Consider the following 24,607-nt stretch of genomic DNA (forward strand, 5'->3'; position numbering starts at 1 on the left):
GACTGGATTTTTTGTGTGTATTTTTTGTTATTTTTATTATTTAACAATTTAGGATACATCATTTATGCTGGGCAGGCTCATTTGCAGGGATCATTTTGGTCAATATTGCCACGCAATTTTAAAACAGTAGTTGCTAATCCATTTTCGATTGACTAGAAATATCGCTTATGAAAATGTTCCCAGATTTGGCAATTCTAGAAATCGGAATCCCATACGAGTAATAAAGAATTCTGTTCTGACTGGATTCCAAAACTTTCTGTGTGGAGGTGGCAGGAACAATCAAACAGCAGAGGTTAGTGTATGCTCTAAAATCAGTGATGGAGATATTTCCACTAACCAACATACGGCTTCTGTTTCAGTTTTGTTCGATTGGTGGAATTTTAAGAATAGTTTTCACTGAATTCTGTCTGCCCAATCAAGCACTCCCTTTATTTTTCTTTGTTTCTTTACCATAAACATCACATAAAAGTACCACACCCTGCTGCCCTAAGCAAATGTAATGCACAGACTTAATTCATTCCACCTATAGGTAGTACTAAACCAAATAACTTTGGCTGGGTCAAGGTTCGAGGTGCACTCAACTTTTTATAGAGAAGTGAACACCACAAGTCCTGTGATTGGTAATAAATGTGAGCGTGTTGTATGCAATTTTATTCCATCTAGTACCACTGTGTCAAGTAGCCTTGTGCTTGAAACATGTATGGGGTACCAGTAAAAAAAGGACTCTCATTTTGTGCGGAACTAGGGTAGTCATAGACGCTACCCGCAATCTCTGAAATTAGCAGCTTGACCCATATTTTTTTCGGATTGATTTTAAGGGTGAGGTGTGGTAGTATTTATATCTGTGGCATTTTTATTGATTGATATGCTACTGGTAGGAGTTTTAGAAACATATATTACTATTGTTGTCTATGGGATTTGATTTAGTAGTATCGGGTGGAAATTCTCCTCGGATCAGCTGTTTTCCTCTCATAGAACATTGCATTTCCTTGCATTTTAATCGTCCCATCCACCAAAATGTGTCAGATAGCACATATTAACCTAGGATTTCAAGAATTTCTGTGACCCCTCTAGATTTCCTCTTTTTTTGCATTTCACCAATTCCCACCCATGTAGCATACACCCTGTAGGGTAAATGTACCACATAGATGAGTTCATACCTGTAACCTTATTTTATCAAGTGCTTTCCAGAACATATTCTTCATTCACAACATCAGGGGCGGGACATGACGCAGTGGTAAAGTGCTTGCTTTGTGCATGATCGATTTGGGATCGATCCCCGTCAGTGGGCCCATTGGGCTATTTCTCATTCCAGCCAGTGTACCACGACTGGTATATCAAAGGCCATGATATGTGCTATCCTGTCTGTGGGATGGTGCTTATAAAAGATCTCTTGCTACCAATGGAAAACTGTATCGGGTTTCCTCTCTTAAGATTATATGTCAAAATTACCAAATACAATATCTTTTTGGGGGTACAATCCAAATTTTTATCTTTATTTATATACGGGTGGGGGGGGGGGGGGGGGGTAATTTTTGTCCTCAAGTATGTGTATGTGTATAGGTTGTGTCTATACTCCCAATTCCTAATTTTAAGGTTTGATATTCTTTTAAAGGGACATTCCTGAGTTTTCTGCATTATAAGATGTTTCTGACTAATAAAATATTTCTTCGATTAAACTTACAAATTAAATATATTTTCTTGTTTAGAATATCAGTGTCTGTATATTCAATGTGTTTCTGGTCGTCTTAATATTTGTAAGAAGCCCAAACTGGATTTTGTCTTCAAATAATTTCGTACGTACGAAAAAATAATATTTTAGGAAATAAAATGAAATTGAACCTATTACAAATATTAGAACGATCAGAAACATGTTTAATATACAGCCACTAATATTTGATGCAGAAAAATATATTTGATATGTAATTACAATCGTTAAAGCATCTCTGTTAGTCGATAACATCTTAAAAATTGCAGCAAACTCGGGAATGTCCCTTTAATCGGAATAGGAAGCTAGGAGCCAAGTGGAACAGTATAGCATGCCCACAACATTTTGCTTGAACCTTTGATATAAGTATGAGGAGCATTTGATGGATGACATTAAATGGAATGGGTAGAAAAATAGAGATTGTTATAAGAGCTTGTGTGTCGTACTGATTTTACAAAACGAGTGTCAGGATTTTTGTGTTATGACACACGTGGGTCATACTGGTTATATTTCCCTGAATATCTTGAACTATGTGGATAATAAAGATTATTATTCTAGGACTCGACGGTGACTGCATGGTGTTGGTTTTGTGGTGTACATCTTCTTGTTTTTTTATTTTTATTTTACAGTTGTCGTTTTTAGAGTGTTGCGTTGCCCATCCTTAGTTAATATAGACGGCATAGACTGACTCAATTCATCGAGTGGTACTAACTAAACAAACAAGAACAACCAGGGCCCAATTTCATAAAACATCCTGAGCCAAGTTTTGCACGTAAACGTAAACCTACGACTAAAACACAGTTCCTATATATAGTTCAACAAATATAGTTAGAAGTACACATATTTCATTTTATTTTGTCTTTTAAATACTCTAGCTTCCGCAATGATGTAATTGTCTGCGTAAAATTGATGCCAAACACGTGTAAACGCACTAACGGTAGGCTCTATAACGGCTATAGTAGCAGACGTAAACTTACGAAGTTTAGTGAAATGGGCCCCAGGACACGAACGTGACATTAAACTCCCTCAATGCCTCAGGTGGGAGTACCGACCAACCTCAAGTCCGATGGCATAACCACTACACTACCGAGGCAGGTCAGGTCATGTCATAGGGTTTAACGTGCACATTCAGAACAAGATGTTCTTGCGCACGCCTGTCATGGGCGAAGGTGGCGGCTCTCGCCGGATCATTCTGATTTCAATCAAAGTTAATTAAAGTTCACTGATACTTATAGTAAGTTTAATTAGGTGATAATAAATTGACGTCGTTTTAGTAAACGACGTCATAACCATAACATAAACTGTATTGCCAAAGAGAGGTGATAGACAAAGCCGGGAAGTTGAGGAGTGCTTGCTAATATTTGACTGGTACTATCATCTTCCATCATGCATAACACATTCATCTAACGTTAGGTGCAAATACAAGTCTAATGAGCAACTCCGTTTTTTGTCTCTGGAAAATGTATGCTATAGTCCGTCCCATCATTATACTGAACTTTTTTGTAAATAATTTCAGTTTGGTTTGACGTAAGAAGAAAAGTAATATGTTTTGGAAATCAATCAGCTCATAAATAAATAATTTGTAGAAAAGTCCATAGCATGAAAAAAAGACGTTTTCTTTGGGACGGATTATAGACTGGTTTATGCGCTTCACGGTCACGTCGGAAACTAGTCAAACCTTCGCGAACGTTAGCGTTATTTGCCGTCGATGAACGCAAGGGATGTCTGCCCGTTCAAGATGGCGAAAATGGATGTGACGAATGGCTTTGAAAAACAAATTTAAGAAAACATACCAAGGGCAACCAACTTCAGTTAGACTTTTTTGTTTTGTTTTCGTTTAATGGTGGAGCAACCTTTTAGAAATATAACTTTGTATTACTTATAGTTTTGAAAATTGTCATTTAGGTTTTAAATTTAAATCATAAAATTTAATTTTAATTTAAGATTTAGAAAAACAACCTTCAAAAGCGTTATTTATTTCTTTTGTCTTTTGGTATTCAGTTTTACTAAGGTTCACCGTGTGCAGTACTAAATTGACGTTTTTGACAATTCTTTCAAACAATCTTTGAAGAAAAAGAAAGAAAGGCAAAGGTAGTTCACCAAGGTAGGCCTAAACGTCTACGGTCCGTTTTGTTTTTAACATTTTGACATTTGTTGGACCTCAGGCACAGCAATAAACATCACAATAATAAATATCGTGCCAGAGATGTTTATCTTGATGAACTAGGCAAAGGAGGAAACATTCAGCAAAAACAATAAGCCAATGTTATGGATTTCAAGTGAATAATAGATTTTAAAAGAAATTGAATTTTAAAATACTAACACTTGGGATTTTGTTTGACTTGCAATTCGGGCGAGTCATGTCAGCACCCTGACTTGCCCATGCAATTTTTGTGTAGCCCAAATTTTATTTTAAAAAATAAAAAAAATCGTATCGCGAAAAAAAGTGAACCGGGCTACCCCATAAACCGGTCTATTTACATTTGACTTGTTTTTAAATACTTTGTTATTAATTAAAGGGAGAGTAAACTAAAACATGAGCCTTATTTATTGGAAAGATGCATACCCAGACCACCAACACATACTAACACTAACAGATAAAAAACGCGTAATTTTAGTGTTCATAAAAAAACCGTGATTATTCCTGCTAACTGGGGGCAGCCATTTTCTTTTGTTTTCAAAGCATCCGGTACTCTAGCTTGGGGTGAAGTGACGTCAGCTCCTGACCAACTCCTGTTGCACAGTGTAAACAAAAGCAGTAATTTACGACAAGGTGCTTCTCTTTGATCCACCTGACTTGTAAAACAACATAAATGACGTGATAATATAATAAACTATTTAACTAAATATATTTCAAGTTGCATTAACGGAACGAAATGGGGTTATAGTATTTTTCTGCTAAATAATCCAAAGGAAGTATGTACACTATTAGGCCTATTGGTATGCTACGTTGGAGCAAAAACGACAACCCACGATAACCAAAGTGATAATTTTTTTTTCTTTGGGACTACATAATTGGTCAGTTCTGTGATTTTAGATGGGAAAGTCTACTTAATCAATAGGTTTACAGTAATAAACCATGTCCATTACCATTTTAAGGGTGACAGGTAATATTACATAATACCGATATGTATTTTTATGTCTGGTTACCAATCAAATATACACCTGCCAATCATGAATCACAGATAGAGGCAACTATCAGAATAGACCAATTAACTAAGAAAACTCTCTGTGTATCATTTCAATACATAGGTTAATGCAAGGACAAAACATAGTATAATTATTTCGACTTGTGTAGCCACTTTCACAATGGTGGTTTGTTTTGTATTGGAAAATAATATATACTTATTGCTGGCTTACTGGGATGTATATTATTACAGAACATTGCAATGTATGACTAGTTTATCATCTCACAAATAGCAGGTAGATTTGTTTCTCTAGTTCTAAGACTCATTCCTGACGTTACGCGTTAAGTATTACATAACAACCAGCTCGCCAGAGGGCATATTTAACCGTTTTATTAATTAAATATAATAATATACTTGTTGATATTACGCAGTAATGTGCATTATATATCATTGAATATGCATACCAGTCCAAAAGCCTTGCTTAAGCTTTCCTTCAAGAAAATCTTCCCCAAAGCAAAGTGCATAAATGAGGGAAAGATAAGTAGACTTTAAAAATATTTTTATACATACTAGGGAAATGCACACTATATTAAATGACATGTAATATTAAACAAACCTAAATAAACAACAGTTTTAGACCGCTGTCATTGTCAAAGTTTCATCTGCTTCGCAGATTCATTGCATAACAGTTTTGGTGATGTCACATGACACGCGTCATTCTTGAAAACAATAGTCCGGTTTATGGGAGTAGCTGAAGAATGTCAACATTAGACTACGACATGCATTTAATCTCTTCACAAAAGAAAATGGCATGGATATTAAAGGTAGGGTCAACTCAAACAAGAGCCTTATGTGTTGGAAAGATGCATACCTGGACCACCAACACATACTGACACTTTAAGAAATGAAAAATGCGTAATTTTAGAGTTAATAAAAAAACAAGATTATTCCTGCTAACTGGGGGCAGCCATTTTGTTTAGTTTTTGTGACATCCGGTGGTATAGCTTGGGGCAAAGTGACGTCAGCTCCGTCCATCTCCTCTATGCACAGTGTAAACAAACGCTCTAATTTACGACAAGGCACTTCGCTTTCATCAGCCTGACTTGTAAAACAACATAAATGACTTGATAGTATAATAAACTATTTAACTAAATATATTTCATTTTGCATCAGTAGAATAAAATGGAGTTATAGTATTTTTCTTTTTTTTAAAAACCCAAAGAAAAAATGCATATTATTAGGCCTATTGGTAGGGTACGTTCGAGCAAAAACGACCACTCATGATACCCAAGTGATACTTTTCTTTTCTTTCGGACGACGTAATTGGTCAGTTTTGTGATTTGAGATGGGAAAGTCTATTTAATCAAGGGTTTTACAGAATTGCTTACAGTAATAAAGCAGGACGGCTGATGATGTCCATTATGATTTGAGGGGTATCCGTACGGATATCGCACAATACTCTGTGATCTTAATAAAAGAGGCACGTCTTTTTAGTGTGTCTAGACACGGTGTCTGGGGACCGTCTGAATATACACCTGCCAATCAGTAATCACAGGTACAGGCCACGGAAAGAAAAGACCAATTAACCAAGAAAACACTCCGATTATTATTTCAGTACATGGGTTAATTCATGTACAAAACATAATACAGTTATTTCAACACTTTGACAATGGTGGTTTATTTTGAATTGAAAAATAATATATAATTGTTGCTGGCTTACTGGGATGGCTATTATTACAGAACATTGCGATGCATCCACAAAAATCAGGTATGTTTTGTTTCTTCAGTTCCAAGACTAATTCCTGATGTGACACGTTAGGTATTACGTAACCACCAGCTCGCCAGAGGGCGTATTCACTGGGATGGTACAAAATGGCTGTGCCCGTTATATATAATAGCCGTCACATTTAACCGTTTTATTAATTAACTATACGATTATACTTGTTGATATTAAGCAATAATGTGCATTATATATCGTTGAATATGCATACCAGGCCAAATGCCTTAATTGTCCCCTCCTTTAACATTTGTTGGTTGATTTTGACAATAAAGTGAACAAGCCAAAACATTATTTCATCAAATTAATCGTACATTATAATGTGCGTGTGCAGAAAGCATTTCCCATTAAGAGGCCAGTTTACGGATACTCAAGAGTATTGTATTTGACATAGGAGATCTTCTCAGTTCTAAACTTATCAATGTTATAATACTTATATAAAGATGTAGTTATGCAAATTACTATTTTTACCCTACAAATGAGCACTAAATTTGCTGTAATGTAGCAAAGTTTCCTGCATGAGCGTCATGAACTGTTGCATCAACCATGCATGTTAGCAAAGTCACCTGTTTCACACAGCACTGTTGAATGCAATGTATGCAATGCTACAAAAATAACGGTGCAGTTATTTTCAACAAACACATAACATTTTTGTTTGCTCGATTGGTTTGATTTTAAAAATAGTTCCCACTGAACTCCGATCACCCATTCAAGCACTCCCAATGTAGCTGCTTGCTGGTAAACGAAATCAGCCGAATACTTTTTTTTAGTTCAGTTTGTTTGTTTTGTTTTGGATTTTTTTACTGCTTATTATACATACCGGAGAATCGGTAAATTGAATTATTATTAAAACTAACTTTTTGGTTGTGTTACAAACATTATATTTTAGACATTCCGAAAATAATATGCTGTAATGAATGCGCAAAATTTTGGTTGCCAGGCGGGCAACGTACAATATGATACTTTATGATCATGTTTGGTCCAACATGTTTTGATTTGGTCTGGCAGAATTTGTAGTTTTCTGGCAGGAATTTCAGCCAATTTCAACCTTTGTTTGTGATGTAAAGATTGGATGTATTCTATACTGTCTGATAACGATAATGTAAAATATGGCAGAAGACCTTTTTGTCACATCATGGCAGTTGACCATATAAGTTAATAGCAAAAACAGAAGTTTATTAAACACCAGTGTTTATATTTTCCATTTGGAAACAATGCTATATCAAGAGAGAGGAGAGAGTGCTGCTTTAAAGAAATGAAATTTTAGAATCAAAAGTGCTGCAAGATCCGTTTTAGTTTGTTCAGTGGCAACCTTGCACACGTTTTCTTGTATTAATGTATGTTGAAAAACATGTGTTGTACATGTATTTAGATTGTTACCAAATAATTATGTGTTAAAGCCAAATAAACAAAATTGTGTGGTTCTGGTTACATGTGAAACAAAAATTAGGTTAGGTAGGCTATAACTAAAAAAAATCTAATTCTTAAAATCTGTCAAACTGGTCTTGGCAAAGAGAAATAATTTACATTTCAAACAAATGCGTCATCTCAATGTTTTACCAGATCAATATATGACAAAAAGAGTTTATGGTCGGTTGTGTAACCGGAATCACACATATTTTTTTTTTGGGCCTAAAATCTTTTGTTCTATTGTAGGGAAATCATGACTTTTAGAAACACTCATCTGGCATCTGACGAATTTCCTTTATTTGACAAAGGTCGTAATAGAGATACCTGGTCTCATCGCTTTGAGTTCCTTTTGTCATGTTTAAGCTATGCCGTTGGACTGGGTAATGTTTGGCGTTTCCCATACGTGTGCTACAAAAATGGAGGAGGTATGTATATCGTATTGTAATATTCCATTAGCAGGGATTAATACAGGAATTTGAATTAAAAGGCCAGTGTTTGTATGAAAAATTTTAGTGTACTAAATTTCATTAAAGGAATGTTCAGTGTTTATTAATAAAAGGGGCATATGCATCTGCCTATGATCAGAAAACAAGTTATTAAAAAAGAAAGTTTGTTTTGTTTAATGACACCACTAGAGTACATTGCTTAATTTTAAGTCATTGATGCCAAACATTTGATAATTCTGACATACATACATAGTCTTCAGAGGCAACCCACTACTTTTTTTCGATTAGCAGCAAGGGCTCTTTTATATGCACTTTCCCACAGACAGGACAGCACATACCCCAGCCTTTGATATACCAGTCCAGTGTTTGAAATAAGCAATTGTCCGTTTATCCTGGCAAGTGAAAATCTCAAGACAAGCAAAATGTATCTCAATGGTTGTCTAGTGGACGAGTGAAAATCTTCAATGTAGTTTTATTTTGAACAATCAAAAACATTGTTATTTTGGACAAATGAAAATATTGGCAGATAGGTAGCTTTCTAGATGTTGACTAGTGAAAATATTTACATATTTCTGTCGGGGCACTAGTTGGGATGGGGGAAACCCACTGAGGGAGTTCGATCCTACATGTCGGACCCAATCACCTCACTAACCAAGCGAACTTCCACCCCTATTAATCAGATGAACTACAGTAAGAAATTTATTTTGTTTATCGACACCACTAGAGCACATTGATTTATTGGATGTCAAACATTTGGTAATTTTGACATAAAGTCTTAGAGAGGAAACCTGCTTAATTTTTCCATTAGTAGCAAGGGATCTTTTACATGCACCATCCCACAGAGAGGATAGCACATACCACGGCTTTTGATATACCAGATGTGGTGCACTGGCTGGAACGAGAAATAACCCAATGGGCCCACCGATGGGGATCAATTCTAAACCGACCACACATCAAGCGAGCGCTGTACCACTGGGCTACATGAACTACAATGTCTGAGTTTGAGTTTTATGTTTGATTTCAGGCGCGTTTCTCCTACCCTTCCTCGTCATGCTGTGTATCACTGGACTTCCGCTTGTGTTTCTCGAACTGGCGTTCGGTCAGTTTGCCAGTGAAGGGGTCGTCTCCATATGGAAGATCTCACCAGTGTTTAAAGGCTTGTATTAGTGGTGAACCGATGATCGGTTACAATGGAAAATTATCAGATTATAACAGTATTATGATTAGTTATGCCGGCCTCTTAAAATTAAAAATTTGCATAAATCATATCTTGGTAGCTCTCTCAACCCCCTCCACCCCCACCCCACCCCCCCAAAAAAATAAATAATAGTGTAACACATTTTACATACCTATTGCATATGTAAATGTTATACAATTAATGTGCGAATGAAAAATGGGTTACTAGTATGCAAAATTATACTTGTATATTCGATGGGCAAATCACACGATCAAGAAATTTCAGAGTCCTCATTATGACATCCATAAAAAAATTATTATATTGTAGGGAAATCATCTTACTGTTACTCTGATTTACTCTGTAAATAGATCTGACATTGTACTGTTTTCAGGAGTGCGCTGATAGAAATTAGATCTTACTACCATTCTGAATTGTTCTCTGTAAATAGATCTGACATTGTACTGTTTTCAGGAGTGGGCTGATAGAAATTAGATCTTACTACCATTCTGAATTGTTCTCTGTAAATAGATCTGACATTGTACTGTTTTCAGGAGTGGGCTAATAGAAATTAGATCTTATACTACCATTCTGATTTGCTCTCTGTAAATAGATCTGACATTGTACTGTTTTCAGGAGTGGGCTGATAGAAATTAGATCTTATACTACCATTCTGATTTGCTCTCTGTAAATAGATCTGACATTGTACTGTTTTCAGGAGTGGGCTGATAGAAATTAGATCTTATACTACCATTCTGATTTGCTCTCTGTAAATAGATCTGACATTGTACTGTTTTCAGGAGTGGGCTGATAGAAATTAGATCTTACTACCATTCTGAATTGTTCTCTGTAAATAGATCTGACATTGTACTGTTTTCAGGAGTGGGCTAATAGAAATTAGATCTTATACTACCATTCTGATTTGCTCTCTGTAAATAGATCTGACATTGTACTGTTTTCAGGAGTGGGCTGATAGAAATTAGATCTTACTACCATTCTGAATTGTTCTCTGTAAATAGATCTGACATTGTACTGTTTTCAGGAGTGGGCTAATAGAAATTAGATCTTATACTACCATTCTGATTTGCTCTCTGTAAATAGATCTGACATTGTACTGTTTTCAGGAGTGGGCTGATAGAAATTAGATCTTACTACCATTCTGAATTGTTCTCTGTAAATAGATCTGACAATGTACTGTTTTCAGGAGTGGGCTGATAGAAATTAGATCTTATACTACCATTCTGATTTGCTCTCTGTAAATAGATCTGACATTGTACTGTTTTCAGGAGTGGGCTGATAGAAATTAGATCTTATACTACCATTCTGATTTGCTCTCTGTAAATAGATCTGACATTGTACTGTTTTCAGGAGTGTGCTGATAGAAATTAGATCTTACTACCATTCTGAATTGTTCTATGTAAATAGATCTGACATTGTACCATTTTCAGGAGTGGGCTGGTAGAAATTAGATCTTACTGACACTAGGTTGGTTTCTATAACTGGATCTGATAATGTACTGTTTTTAAGAGTGGGCTGATAGAAATTAGATCTTACTGACACTCTAGGTTGCTTTCTGTAAATAGATCTGATAATGTACTGTTTTCAGGAGTGGGCTGGTCCATGTTCATCATGTCAGGACTGATTGCCATGTACTACAACATGATCATTGCCTGGTCACTGCACTACCTGTTTGGGTCGTTCGCCACGGTCTTGCCGTGGAGTTACTGCGGATCGTGGGGTTCCGCTTGTAAGTTATTTTCTTTTATATACTGTAAAATACTTTATTTTCGAGGGGTGTAATTTTCGCGCTAAAGAAAAATCACTATGTTCGCGGAATTATTTCACGCATCCATAATTAAACTTCTTCTTGTTTTTTACACCACTATTGTTTATCAATAAATCCTGTTTTTACAGTCAATGCATAAGCAGTATTAACCGTCGGTACCTTGTTATGGGCTTAATTAGTCCTGAATAGTTTATCAATTAAGACTTGGTCTACAAATAAAGACGACCAATTGATCGTGTCAGCATTCTACCAGATCAAATGATTAGTGTTATAACAGGTAAAGGGTCTCCCTGAGATTGGGTAAATGGCCGCTTGTAAGCATTACATTATATAAAGAGGTGTTAATCTTTGTAATTCAGTACCATCCACAATGTCTTTACTTACATGGTTAACAAATTCCCCGAAACCCAAAACGTCCGGTTTGCGAAATCCATGCGAAAGTAAAACTGAAAACGAGGCAGAAACAATAGTTGCAGCAAATACGTCAGTTGACAAGCTGACGTCAGAAGAAAATCCTAAAAAGAGAAAGCGTGGGGAATACCAAACTTGCAATGAAACAGTGCGGGCAAAGATAGCGGTCTATGCCATTGAAAACGGAGTTATGAAGGCAACAAGAAAGTTTTCAACAGATCTTAGCCAGAAACTGTCCGAGTGAAAAAGGCATTTTTGAAAGAGCAGGCTCTCACAGGTGATACCCCATGTCAGCTTGTAAAAGCACAGAGAGGTCAAAGGCCAAAGTTAGGAGAGAACGAAGAAGAGGTAAAACTTTGGATTAGGAAAACACAATTAGCAGGTGGTGTTATTAACGTTAGAATGGTCTTGGCTGCAGCAGATGGGATTTTGAGGAAACGGCACAAATCGACGTTGAAAGAATTTGGAGGTAATGTGGAATTAACTGTTCCGTGGGCCAAATCGTGGCTGCATCAGATGCAGTTTGTTAAACGTAAGGGGACAAAAGACGTCAAACACCTTCCAGGCGACTTTGAAGAAATAAAGGAGATCTTTCTTAAACAGGTGAGCGATACAGTAAGCAAACATTCAATTCCCGACAAGCTGGTAATTAACTGGGACCAGACTGGAGTATCACTCATTCCTGGGGGTGATTGGACCATGGAAGAGAGAGGCGCTAAACAGGTGACAATCCATTCATGCCCAGTGGGTTATCGAAGTGTGAGATTGTCTCCAAGAAGAAGGATCTGATTCGAAGTGGTTTCCGCAAAGCCGGCATTCTCAAAGATTGACAATGACAATATTCAATGTTTAGGCCTATTCCATGTACATACTAATATATTGTTCATCAATTACTGTATTACATGCATTGTTTTGTGTTTTTGTAATAAATTTTAATAGTTAAATTTCTTTATTTTTTTTTTTTTTTATTTTTTTTTTTTTTCTTTGATCACGAGTCATCCGTGTTCATTTGAATGCTGCTGAATACTAGTACTAGTAGTTGCAAGTTGTCATTATCGGGTCATCTACAACAATTAATCGGTCACAATCTGTTGGGTTTAATTTTTCACGGGATCCTAAAATTCGCGCTAAATGTCTGCGCGAATAGCGTGAAAATTAAGTTCCTACGAAAATAAAGTATTTTACAGTGGTGATCAAATATACTAAATGACAAAAGAAAATCAAGGTGCAAAGTAATAATAAGATGTGTTATTTTAGCTGGAGATGTGAAATAGAAGAACACTGAAGTGATTTTAAGCTAACCAATATTTGAAAGAAGAGCGTTTCGATTTTAATTAATAACATATATAATACATTGTACTTTGCACTATGGAAATATTTGTATTAGCCTGTATGTTATGTTTATTTTTTTGCTGCCGATATATCTTTTTCAAAGCAATCATGAACAAATTTATTATTTTTTTTTTTTTTAAATCATGCCTCTGAAAATTGCAAATCGCTCATACAATTCTAATTTAGTGTCAGCAGTTTATTTTGTTTGCATATTACATTTAGGACATTTACATGAACATAAAGTTTAAGCAAAAATGAAATAGGTCACCTGAATTTATTTTTGTGCAACTCATAAATAGGTTATGCAAAGTTACAATTATCAGTTAAAGTTTGTTTTGTTTAACGACACCACTGGAGCACATTGATTGATTAATAATCGGCTATTGGATGTCAAACATTTGGTAATTCTGACATGTAGTCATCAGAGGAAATCCGCTACATTTTTGCTACTGCAGCAAGGGATCTTTTATATGCTCTTTCCCACTATAGCAGTAGGTGTCCTGTCTTGACAAAATATTAAAATAACCATATATTACCAGGGAACATATGGTTTTCAAAATTTTCTAGTCCGTTGAAAATTTATTAGCAGCTACTGTTTAATGTTTTAAAATTGTGCAGCAATCTCTGAAACTTGTGTAGTGAATGGCAACGTGATACTGAACAAAATCTTCCCTGATTAAGACACTAAATAAGGGTACTTTAAGAATGTGCTAAGGTGTTGTTAAACAAATACACGTTGACTTTCCTTCTTCAGTTTGTGTGGAAGACCGACATGTCGTTTACAACTGCAGCCACCATAATGGCACCTGGGTTAACGACATGTGCAAGACAGCACTGTCCGTCGGAGAAGAGGTTTATAACTGCATCCGTCACAACGGCACCTGGTTTAACAGCACATGCATGACAGTGCTGTCGGTTGGAGAGGAGGTTTACAACTGCAGCCGCCACAATGGCACCTGGTTTAACAACACATGCAAGACCGCGCTGTCGGTTGGAGAGGAGGAGTATGCTGGGATAAGAAAGCTGTTTGAGCATGAAGGACCATATAGATCGGCAAGCGATGAATATTTTCAGTAGGTCTGTTAACTGGGCTAGCTGTCTGTGTCGGACAGAGTTCAGTAGTTAATGGTTGGTAAGAGAGTACTAAACCAAATAACATCCGGCTGGGTCAAAGTTCGAGGTGCACCTAACTTTTGATACAGCAGTTAATACCACAAGTCCTTCCATTGGTGGCAAATGTGACTGTTTGTTATGATAAAACGTTGGTTCATCTGGCCAGTAAATGGCTGTAATTTAATTTGAACTAGTGTCAGTGTACCAACTACCTTTGTGCTTCAAACCATGTGCAGGGGGTCGTATTAAAAATAGCATCACAACTGTTGTGTGGAACTAGGGTAGTCATAGACGCTACCCGTTATGTCTGAAATGAGTAGCTGAACCCACAATTTTTTTAATTTACTTTAAGGGTGAGAGATAAAGATACCCAGCTAGTATCCATATACATTTGTACTTGACATGTTGATCTGGTGGATAATTTTCATACTAATAGTTTTTTGTCATTTTTATAGATAATATAACAGTAAAGATAAAATGAAAAATAAAAGGTGTAACTTAAAGTTGTATGCAGTTTAGTTTTATATTAATATGTTCAATTGAAATTTAAGAAACTTGTATATTTGTGAGTGGTTTACTTACATTTTGCAGTTTAAGGGAGTATTGTGATTCCATAACGAAAGCATTTGCTTTTGTACACAATAATGGAGTGGACATTTTGGGTACCGTATATAATTTCAACCACAAGCTTTTCTAATGCATCTACATAGCCAAATATCATATCCAGTGAATCAAGTGATGATGCTTTTTATATGCATCCCTGTTTATTTACATTATATGCTGTTTTGTGGAAGATATTGCAGCTGCAATGTCTATACGGTTATTTGCCTGTTTTTATGAAAATAGCCCATATAACCAGAAATAAAAACATTTGAACATGTGTATTTTCTCGTTATTGGAGCCAGTACTCGAATAGAAGCATGTTGGTAACCAGCTTTAAATTTCATCTTTTATCCTCATGTTATGCTGATTATGTCTTTTATTCAATTTAAATTCACAATGTCTGGCTATCATTTCCATTGTAATTTCCAATAATATCATATGATTATAAACTTGTCAGTGTTGCTATCTGTTATTTTAATTGTACTTGTACAGTGTTGCTGTCTATTACGTAAATATAGACTACTTGTAATTGTCGCTATCTATGATTTTAAAGGTATTGGTGTTGCCATATTTGATTGTAAATGTGTTTATAAGTATTGCTGTCTATTACGTAAATATAGACTACTTGTAATTGTCGCTATCTGTGATTGTAAATGTTTATTATGTACATGGAAACCCCTGAAAACCATATACCCTCAGTCAGTGGCATAGCATGGGTTGCCAGCACCCGGGGCAAGGCAAGTATTGCGCTCCCTAACCAGTGGACCGTTAGCACTCACCGAGTCCCTTCCACCAGTCCAGAATTTTGTGTCCAGGGCAACCACCCTGGTGGCCCCATCCATGCTATGCCACTGCCCTCAGTAAAGAGGAATTCCCACAAAATCGAGAAGTTTTTCAGTCTTTTTGAGTACCCCTTAAAATAGGTGCGTGTTTAGCAATTTTAGCAGTGGGGGGTTTAGACTGGTGACCGAGGTTTATAGGGGGATTGAGTCATGCTTCCCTGGAAAATAAATCGAGAAATTTTTTAATTTGCTTGAGTCTGGAGGGGTTTCGACCCCTGAAACTTCCACCTGCACACGCACCTGTACAACCAGACTTTTTACTTGGTTCCGTGGGTGTCTGGTTTAGAGGGGTTCACCATTCTTGAAAGAGTAGACAAATATTTCTGTGTTTTTTCTTTGCCGTGCAGTGACAAAGTGCTGGAAATGTCTGATGGGCTGCACGAAATCGGGGGAATCAAGATGGAGCTGGCGTTCTACCTTCTGCTTGCCTGGATCATCGTGTGTATCTGTCTGGCCAGAGGAATCAGGACTTCAGGCAAGGTACGTTAGAATCTTTCGTCACACCTGGCTAGGCTTAAGAACACTGTCACACAGTGCGAACACAATTTAACACATCAAGGGCTAACAGCCAGAACTATGTCTAAAGTCATGTCTTGTTTTTTTTAATAGTTTTTAAGCATTGTATTTGTTTAAATTCAGGAAAATCTGTAAACAAAGCAATGTTATTTTATTATTTTTATCCTGCAGTCACTGTTTCTATTTGCTAATTATGATGACTGATTAAAGCGAAGTCATAAACGTATACTAGCAGATTATGACTTTTAATGTCACATGCATAGATACATTGCAAAATCGTTCATCACAGAATGTAGACAAAATAAATATAAATAATATTTGTTCCCCTTAATTTTTGATGGATTGCAGGATAAAAATAATAATTAGGTAATGATATAGGATATCGGCTTTATCCTTTTCAGGCCAAATAGGATATTCCTACCTTCACAGGATAAAGCCGATATCCTACGTCATTAACTAGTTATTATTTATTTGCAGGCTGCATATTTCACAGCTTTCTTTCCGTATGTGGTTATGTCGATTCTGCTGATCCGAGGTCTCATGCTGGAGGGGTCTGGAGAGGGCTTGAAATACTTCGTCACGCCGCAGTGGGACAAGCTGGGCAGCATACAGGTCGGTCTTTTGTCCAGTCGGAGGAAAGGAATGTAGCGACACTTCAGCACATTGTAAACTACCGTATATCGCTGTGTATTAGCCGACTTTTTGATACAAAAATTATCAAGTCAAAGGCTGGGGTCGGCTTATCTAAGGAGTCAACATTTTATTGGAAATGTAAAGTTAGAATAGTGACGTCACGGATCGACTCGATCTATTGTCATTATTGTGCTCTGCATTTCCGCTTTCATAAAGGTTTAATATTGCATTTTAACACAAGCTATTACAAATAAAAGATATTAAAATTGTATATATATGTTCATCTTTAATAAATGTTGGTGTTTAAAAGTTATTTAGTAATATTTTATCTGGACCGATCAAAACAATTTCGGAAAACTTCGCAGGTCACGTGTCATTACAAAACTGCTTACTAAACAGGTGAACACGTTAATTGTTCCAGCTTCATTTGTTTTGTTTGTCGGCTTGGGATTAATCGACACGGGTGGTTGGGTATGGTAGGGTATAGCCGACTAGTAATGAAAAGACCGATTAGCACAACCAACAATGCAAACAGTCACTGTGTTTTTAACGTGTGGCTGCAATCAAGAATGTTTAGGTATTTTCGCTATCTTGGTACTTATATTTTACGAGAAATAAATTAACCGGACACCGTTTCTATAAACAGAAATCGGCTACTGCTTCCGGATAAGTTTGCCGTGACAAATGACGTTTGAAAGCAGATGTACTTTGTCATTTTGTAGACCACACAGACATCTGACTTGGTTAGTTTTATATAGGGGGGTCGGCTTATATACAAGGTCTATAATTTTAAAGCCGATTTGGAGGGTGAAACTAGGGGGTCGGCTAATGCATGGAGTCGGCTAATACACAGCGATATACGGTACAGCTATTGTACTCTTGTTTCAGACTCAGTTAACCCTATGAACCTGAGAAGCCGGTTTTCCGACTTGACATCATTTGACGTATACCTTAGAAGCCACTTTTTTGGCTTCCACGTGGTCTTGTTTGTAAACAAACCGTTTGGCAACAGTTCAGCATTATTTTCGACCAGTCAGAATTCGTTTTACAGCATAGGTATTAGAAGTTGTGTGCCTGTGTGAATGTAAACTTGCAGAAGTTCGGGGTCTTTTTAAGTTTATTTTTCCACAAATATGAACTGTGGGTGTGTCAGTGCCGAAGAAACACTAAAGTTAATAATATACAACAATGAAGGTTAGTTCGATAATGACACATACAGCAGTGAATTGAGATTGAAAGTGATGATGAAATTGATGATGTGAATGATGTCGGCTGCGTTAACAATTACGAAAATGACAATGAATTCAAAGATGTAAACAAAGATTCTGAGGCAGGTAATTTTGGTAGTGTGCATATTCGTGGGCATGGCAGCGTGCGAGGGTGAAGTAGGGGACGTGGTATTAGTGAAAACAATCCACAATATCAGTGGACTAGGGACACTATAGGTTTTGTTGACAGGCATGCATTATTGAGCAGTGTTTAATTTCCAATATTTCCAAGAGAAGATGAACAAAACAAAATTCCATATTTTCTGCTGGGAGGCCTGGGTGGAGGGAATTAAAAACATAAATATATTTTGGGTTCAAAGGTTTAAAAGATTCTTCTTTTTTTTTGGTCAATGATTACTGTTTGGCTTGATATAAGAAGAAAAGAAAAAGTGTTTAGGAAATAACACATGTTCTTGTTTTATGTTCAGTTTGTAAAACCATTAGTTAGTATATAAATGAAGCAGCAATTCTCATCCATAGTGGACGAAGGAAGGAAATGTTTTATTTAACGACGCACTCAACACATTGTATTTATGGTTATATGGTGTCAGACATATGGTTAAGGACTACACAGATATTGAGAGTGGAATCCTGCTGTCGCCACTTCATGGGCTACTGTTTTCGATTAGCAGCAAGGGATCTTTTATATGCACCATCCCACAGACAGGATAGTACATACCATGGCCTTTGTTACACCAGTTGTGGAGCACTGGCTGGAACGAGAAATAGCCCAATGGGTCCACCGACAGGGATCGATTTTAGACCGACTGCGCATCAAGCGAATGCTTTACCACTGGGCCCCATCCATAGTGAAGAATGTTGTCGTCTTCATGAACAATGAAATTTGTATTTCCGTGATTAGTTTGTTCTACTGAACTCTATATTTAATTATTCCTTTGTCAGTCTGTCTTTTAAATGTTGGAGATACATTTTGTAGGATATGTGTTGGATAATCCATTTGAGAAAATATATGGAACAACCAAAGCAACATGAATATTTTAATATTTATATAATATATATTTTTTAGGATACAGCTATTTTGGTGAATAATAGACTCTCAATATGAGCCTAAAACTATAACAAGACATTGAAAATTTCAATGGACACAAAACTAATGCGATTCAGACTAAATAAAATTTTAAATAAAATTAAAGAAATAGAAAAAACTACATGGCTGTTAGATACTGCTTATCTTACAAGTTGTTTTAAAACGATGGTGAGTTAATATCAACAAGTATATTGCTATATTTAATTTATGAAACCTTTTGTATTCAACATACCTCGGATGGTGTCTGTGTGACGTCTGCACTATGTATATCAAATCAAATCAAATCATTTATTTATATATGAATCATATAAAAATGGCATGGTATACATTGGACAACATAATTAGAATATAAAATGGTAAAAACAGATACATAGTAATAGTAATGACGACAATGATTATATACATGTAATAGTTAATATGAGTTGGAGTAGTTTCTAAACAACGAGATGTAAGATAACTGGAATCTAATGAATTATTGGGGTGGGACGTAGCCCAGTGGTAAAAGTGTCAACTTGATGCACGGTCGGTCTAGGATCAATCTCCGTCGGTGGGCACATTGGGCTATTTCTCGTTGTAGCCAGTGGACCATGACTGGTACATCAAATGCTGTGGTATGTGCTATCCTGTCTATGGGATGGTGCATATAAAAGATCCCTTGCTACTAATGTGGCGGGTTTCCTCTCTAAGACTGTGTCAGAATTACCAAATGTTTGACATCCAATAGCCGATGATAAATAAATCAGTGTGCTCCAGTGATGTCGTTAAACAAAACAAACTAACGGATTATTATGATTATTTTGTTTTAGGTTTGGGGTGATGCTGCTGTGCAGGTTTTCTTTTCTCTATCACCTTGCTGGGGCGGACTCATCACACTGGCCAGCTTCAACAAGTTCCACAACAACTGCTTGAAGTGAGTCCCTCACAATACTGTAGATCCTGAAATTAACGCCTCCCTAAATTAATGCGAACAACGGTGGGTAGACTAAAATGTGACATTAAATGAATGCGAGTGGTCTCCCTTTGAAATATTAACAACACACGTCTGAGCACTTTTCCGTGAAATCCTAGGTACAGCCGTCTTCATTGAGATCGACTCACTAACATGTCTGTGTACACATCAATGAACCTGTTTAGTCCCTAGTGTTTTTAACGAGATCGACTCACTAACATATCTGTACACATCAATGAACCTGTTTAGTCCCTAGTGTTTTTAACGAGATCGACTCGCTAACATATCTGTGTACACATCAATGAACCTGTTTAGTCCCTAGTGTTTTTAACGAGATCGACTCGCTAACATATCTGTGTACACATCAATGAACCTGTTTAGTCCCTAGTGTTTTTAACGAGATCGATCGACTCGCTATGAACCTGTTCAGTCCCTAGTGTTTTTAACGAGATCATATCTGTGTACACATCAATGAACCTGTTTAGTCCCAAGTGTTTTTAATGAGATCGACTCGCTAACATATCTGTGTACACATCAATGAACCTGTTTAGTCCCTAGTGTTTTTAACGAGATCGACTCGCTAACATATCTGTGTACACATCAATGAACCTGTTTAGTCCCAAGTGTTTTTAACGAGATCGACTCACTAACGTATCTGTGTACACATCAATGAACCTGTTTAGTCCCAAGTGTTTTTAACGAGATCGACTCACTAACATATCTGTGTACACATCAATGAACCTGTTTAGTCCCTAGTGTTTTTAACGAGATCGACTCACTAACATATCTGTGTACACATCAATGAACCTGTTTGGTCCCAAATGTTTTTAACGAGATCAATCTGCAGCATATTTTTGCAGCAATCATTTATGTAACGTGTGTAGTTACCTACATCTGGCAAAACATTAGAATACATGTACCATTACAACTGTATGCCAATAAAGTTGCAGGGAACTTTAACAGTAAACACAAAGAAACGGTCGACTGCAATATTAGCGTGCTAAAACCCATTTATGCGGGATGGATTGTGTCGGCTTTTGACAGGGTGGCCAAAGAACCTGGGCCCAATTTCACAAAACATTGTAAGCCGAGTTTTGCACGTAAACGTAAATCTACGACTAAACCACAATTCTTATTACTATTATAGTACAACAAATATAGTTAGAAGTACACATATGTCATTTTCTTTTGTTCCTAAAATGCTCCATTTTTTGTAATGATGTAATTTTCTTAGTAAAATAGATGCCGAACACTTGTAAATATATGCCCGGTGTATCTGCTAGTCGCAGACTTAAATTTACGATGTTTTGTGAAACACTGTGATATTATCCCCTAATTAATTGATAAAACTAGTAACAATTAAAAATTATTTCACTCGGAATACAAACATGATATGAAATGGAAGCTTGTTTAATATCCTATAATTCTTAAATGGTACATTTTTTAAAATTACAATATTTTGTTCAAGCATAGTTAGTTATCTTTAAACAATAAAATTTCAATAGCAATTTTGCATTGAAAGTTTTCCAGGGAATTGCAAAATGACGTCATGCAAATTAAAAAACAGCTATATTATTATTATGCTTTGTACAGTGTTAAAAAATCCAGGTGAAAAAAAAGAGAATTCTCGTGAAAATTCCTGTGATGTAAAATTCTGGATTCTGGTAGAATTTCACAATAAAAACAAAGCCTGTAGTTTATAATTTATCTTTTTTTTTTTTTTTTACAGTGATGCTATCATCGTGTCCCTTCTTGACTGCCTGACCAGCATTTTCGCGGGACTTGTTATATTCACAATCATCGGTTACATGGCACACGAGCTTGAACAGCCCATTGCAGATGTGGTCAAAGACGGTGAGCTTTAGTGGAAACCGTACTGGGTAGAATTTACAAAGCCTGATTTTCTTAAATGCAGGTGTTCAAGCATTGTAAATGTATGTAGTTACACGCATATAAGGCATAAACAGGTGTTCAAGCATTGTAAATGTATGTAGTTACACGCATATAAGGCATAAACAGGTGTTCAAGCATTGTAAATGTATGTAGTTATACGCGTATAAGGCATAAACAGGTGTTCAAGCATTGTAAATGTATGTAGTTACACGCGTATAAGGCATAAACGGGTGTTCAAGCATTGTAAATGTATGTAGTTACACACGTATAAGGCTTAAACAGGTGTTCAAGCATTGTAAATGTATGTAGTTGCACGCGTATAAGGCATAAACAGGTGTTCAAGCATTGTAAATGTATGTAGTTACACGCGTATACGGCATAAACAGACTTCGTAAATTTGGCTCAATATAACAAGTATACAATATTTTTATTTCCGTATGATACAATGTTCCTCATCACATTTTATTAAGCCCTAGTCTCGTGTATATATTTAAAAGCTGCCTGGCATTTCTTTCTTCTGTTTTCTTGTACATCTATATAATGTTTTCAAGATTTATCTATTTTCATTTCAAGGGTTGGGTTAGCACTTGTGTATTCCAAGGTGATTATAAAACTACCTGTCATTTGTTTTTCTGTTTTCTCGTGTGTTTATATTATATTTTCAAGATTAACCTATTTTCATTTTTTAGGGACTGGGTTAGCATTTGTTGTGTAGCCAAGAGTGATTATAAAACTGCCTGTCATTTCTTTTTCTATTTTTTTTTGGTGCATTTATTTTATATTTTCAAGATTAATCTGTTTTCATTTCAGGTGCTGGGTTAGCATTCGTTGTGTATCCTGAAGCAGTTAGAAAACTGCCTTTGTCTCAATTTTGGTCGGTTATATTTTTTGCAATGCTTTTCTCTCTTGGTCTTGGAACACAGGTTAGTGCATACATTCAGTCTATTAGACCGAGAAATTGACATTTAACTCTATTATAGTTAATGATAAATGTCATATTAAATGAGCTTCAATTTGATATCATTTTATGTCCCGAGTGAAATAATTATCATTTGTCACAAGCTTCAGCAAGTGACAATGGAAATTATTTCACGAAGGACATAGACATGATACAGAATGGTAGCAAGTTTAATATCCTATTTATTACTCATAATCAATTTTGATTTATATCACTCAACTCATTTAGGTGATAGTCCATTAGGCCATAGTGCACCATTCGAGGTGTCGAGGTGTTATGTCCCACTTGACATTCTTGTGGTATGTAACACTTATATCAACTAAATGAGAGATAACCATATGTTAGATACCAAATAGCTGTGATTTAAAATGTACTGATGTGTTGTTAAACAGACATTCCTTTCCTTGTGATTGTCGGTTTTTGAGGTAGGTTTTTTTTGTTTTGTTTCACGTTTATGACGTAAAAAGGCGAGATATATATACAGTGAAACCTGTCTAAACCGGATCCTGAACATACTGAAATCCTGTCAAAACCGGCCAAATGTCATGGTTCCGAATTTTCTCTTACTTAAAACCATGTATTAAAAACCTGATAAAACCGGAACCTGTCCATTTCGAAAAGCAGATTGATTTTTTTTGCTCAGAAATATAAAATCCTTAATTAATTAACGTGAACAAACCAGCATAGTGTAAATGATGGAAGAGTCAACTTAACGAAAACACGACTTCCAGAAAACTATTTTTTTATCATGCACTGAAATTAATATCTACGGATACAGCTGTTAGTAACATCGAATATGTTTATGGTGGGCGAGGTATTTAACTGCACAGAATGTTTGTTTTGCAGATAGCCACGGTGACGACAGTTCATACGACTTTACTGGATCGGTTTCCTGCGACATTTCACAACAATCCTCGCAAGTCGGCCTACCTCCTGCTGGCTATAGTCACCGTGTGTTTCTGCATGGGTCTCACCTTCTGTACACGGGTTCGTCATTTGGCAACGTATGCTTCACGTTTTAAAAATGGGTGTGGCCTGAAATAACTGGTGGGGATGGAAGGTAGGGGTCAGTAGAACGAGAATACAATGTGCAGTAATATAGAGTTTTCTCGATCTAGATAGGGGTGGGATGTAGTCTAGTGGTAAAGTGTTTGCTTGATGCGCAGTCGGTCTAGGATCGATCCCCATCAGTGGGCCCATTGGGCTATTTCTTGTTCCAGTCAGTGCACCATGACTGGCCTATCAAAGGCTGTGGTATGTTCTACCCTGTCTGTGGGATGGTGCATATAAAAGATCCCATGCTACTAATTGAAAACAGTAGCCCATGAAGTGGCGACAGCGGGTATCCTCTCTTAATATTTGTGTGGTCCTTAACCATATGTCTGATGCCATATAACCGTAAATAAAATGTGTTGTGTGTGTCATTAAATAAAACATTTCCATCCTTCCATTTAGATAGAAAGGGTTATTTAAAAAAACACTTATTTATATACAAAACTTTTATTTTAATGATATTTTGATGGGTACTGAACAAATATGCAAATATTAAAACATGTATATTTTTTTTTGATCAAAACAATTCCATAAATTCACTGTCATAATTGGCCTAAAA

The 24,607-nt window shown here is 36.3% G+C and overlaps 1 protein-coding gene across 3 annotated transcripts in view; it reads left to right on the forward strand.

Annotated features, from left to right (window-relative positions):
• Positions 1-3,381: 3,381 nt before the first annotated feature.
• Positions 3,382-24,607, forward strand: part of LOC121386646 (sodium-dependent proline transporter-like) — a 29,696-nt gene continuing 8,470 nt past the window's right edge. Inside the window, exons 1-12 of one of the 3 annotated variants that reach the window (XM_041517620.1) lie at positions 3,434-3,519; positions 3,710-3,812; positions 8,270-8,448; positions 9,494-9,625; positions 11,250-11,390; positions 13,927-14,245; positions 16,078-16,210; positions 16,724-16,858; positions 20,002-20,105; positions 21,874-21,998; positions 22,848-22,960; positions 23,842-23,982. In XM_041517620.1, coding sequence (XP_041373554.1) covers positions 8,277-8,448; positions 9,494-9,625; positions 11,250-11,390; positions 13,927-14,245; positions 16,078-16,210; positions 16,724-16,858; positions 20,002-20,105; positions 21,874-21,998; positions 22,848-22,960; positions 23,842-23,982 — 1,515 coding nt within the window. In that variant the 5' untranslated portion in view covers positions 3,434-3,519; positions 3,710-3,812; positions 8,270-8,276. Of the gene's footprint in view, positions 3,520-3,709; positions 3,813-8,269; positions 8,449-9,493; positions 9,626-11,249; positions 11,391-13,926; positions 14,246-16,077; positions 16,211-16,723; positions 16,859-20,001; positions 20,106-21,873; positions 21,999-22,847; positions 22,961-23,841; positions 23,983-24,607 lie in introns of all 3 variants that reach the window. The other 2 variants (XM_041517622.1, XM_041517619.1) reach the window with 2 other exon arrangements.

This window comes from Gigantopelta aegis, chromosome 12 (genome assembly GCF_016097555.1).
Source record: "Gigantopelta aegis isolate Gae_Host chromosome 12, Gae_host_genome, whole genome shotgun sequence".
Classification (NCBI taxonomy): Eukaryota; Metazoa; Mollusca; class Gastropoda; order Neomphalida; family Peltospiridae; genus Gigantopelta; species Gigantopelta aegis.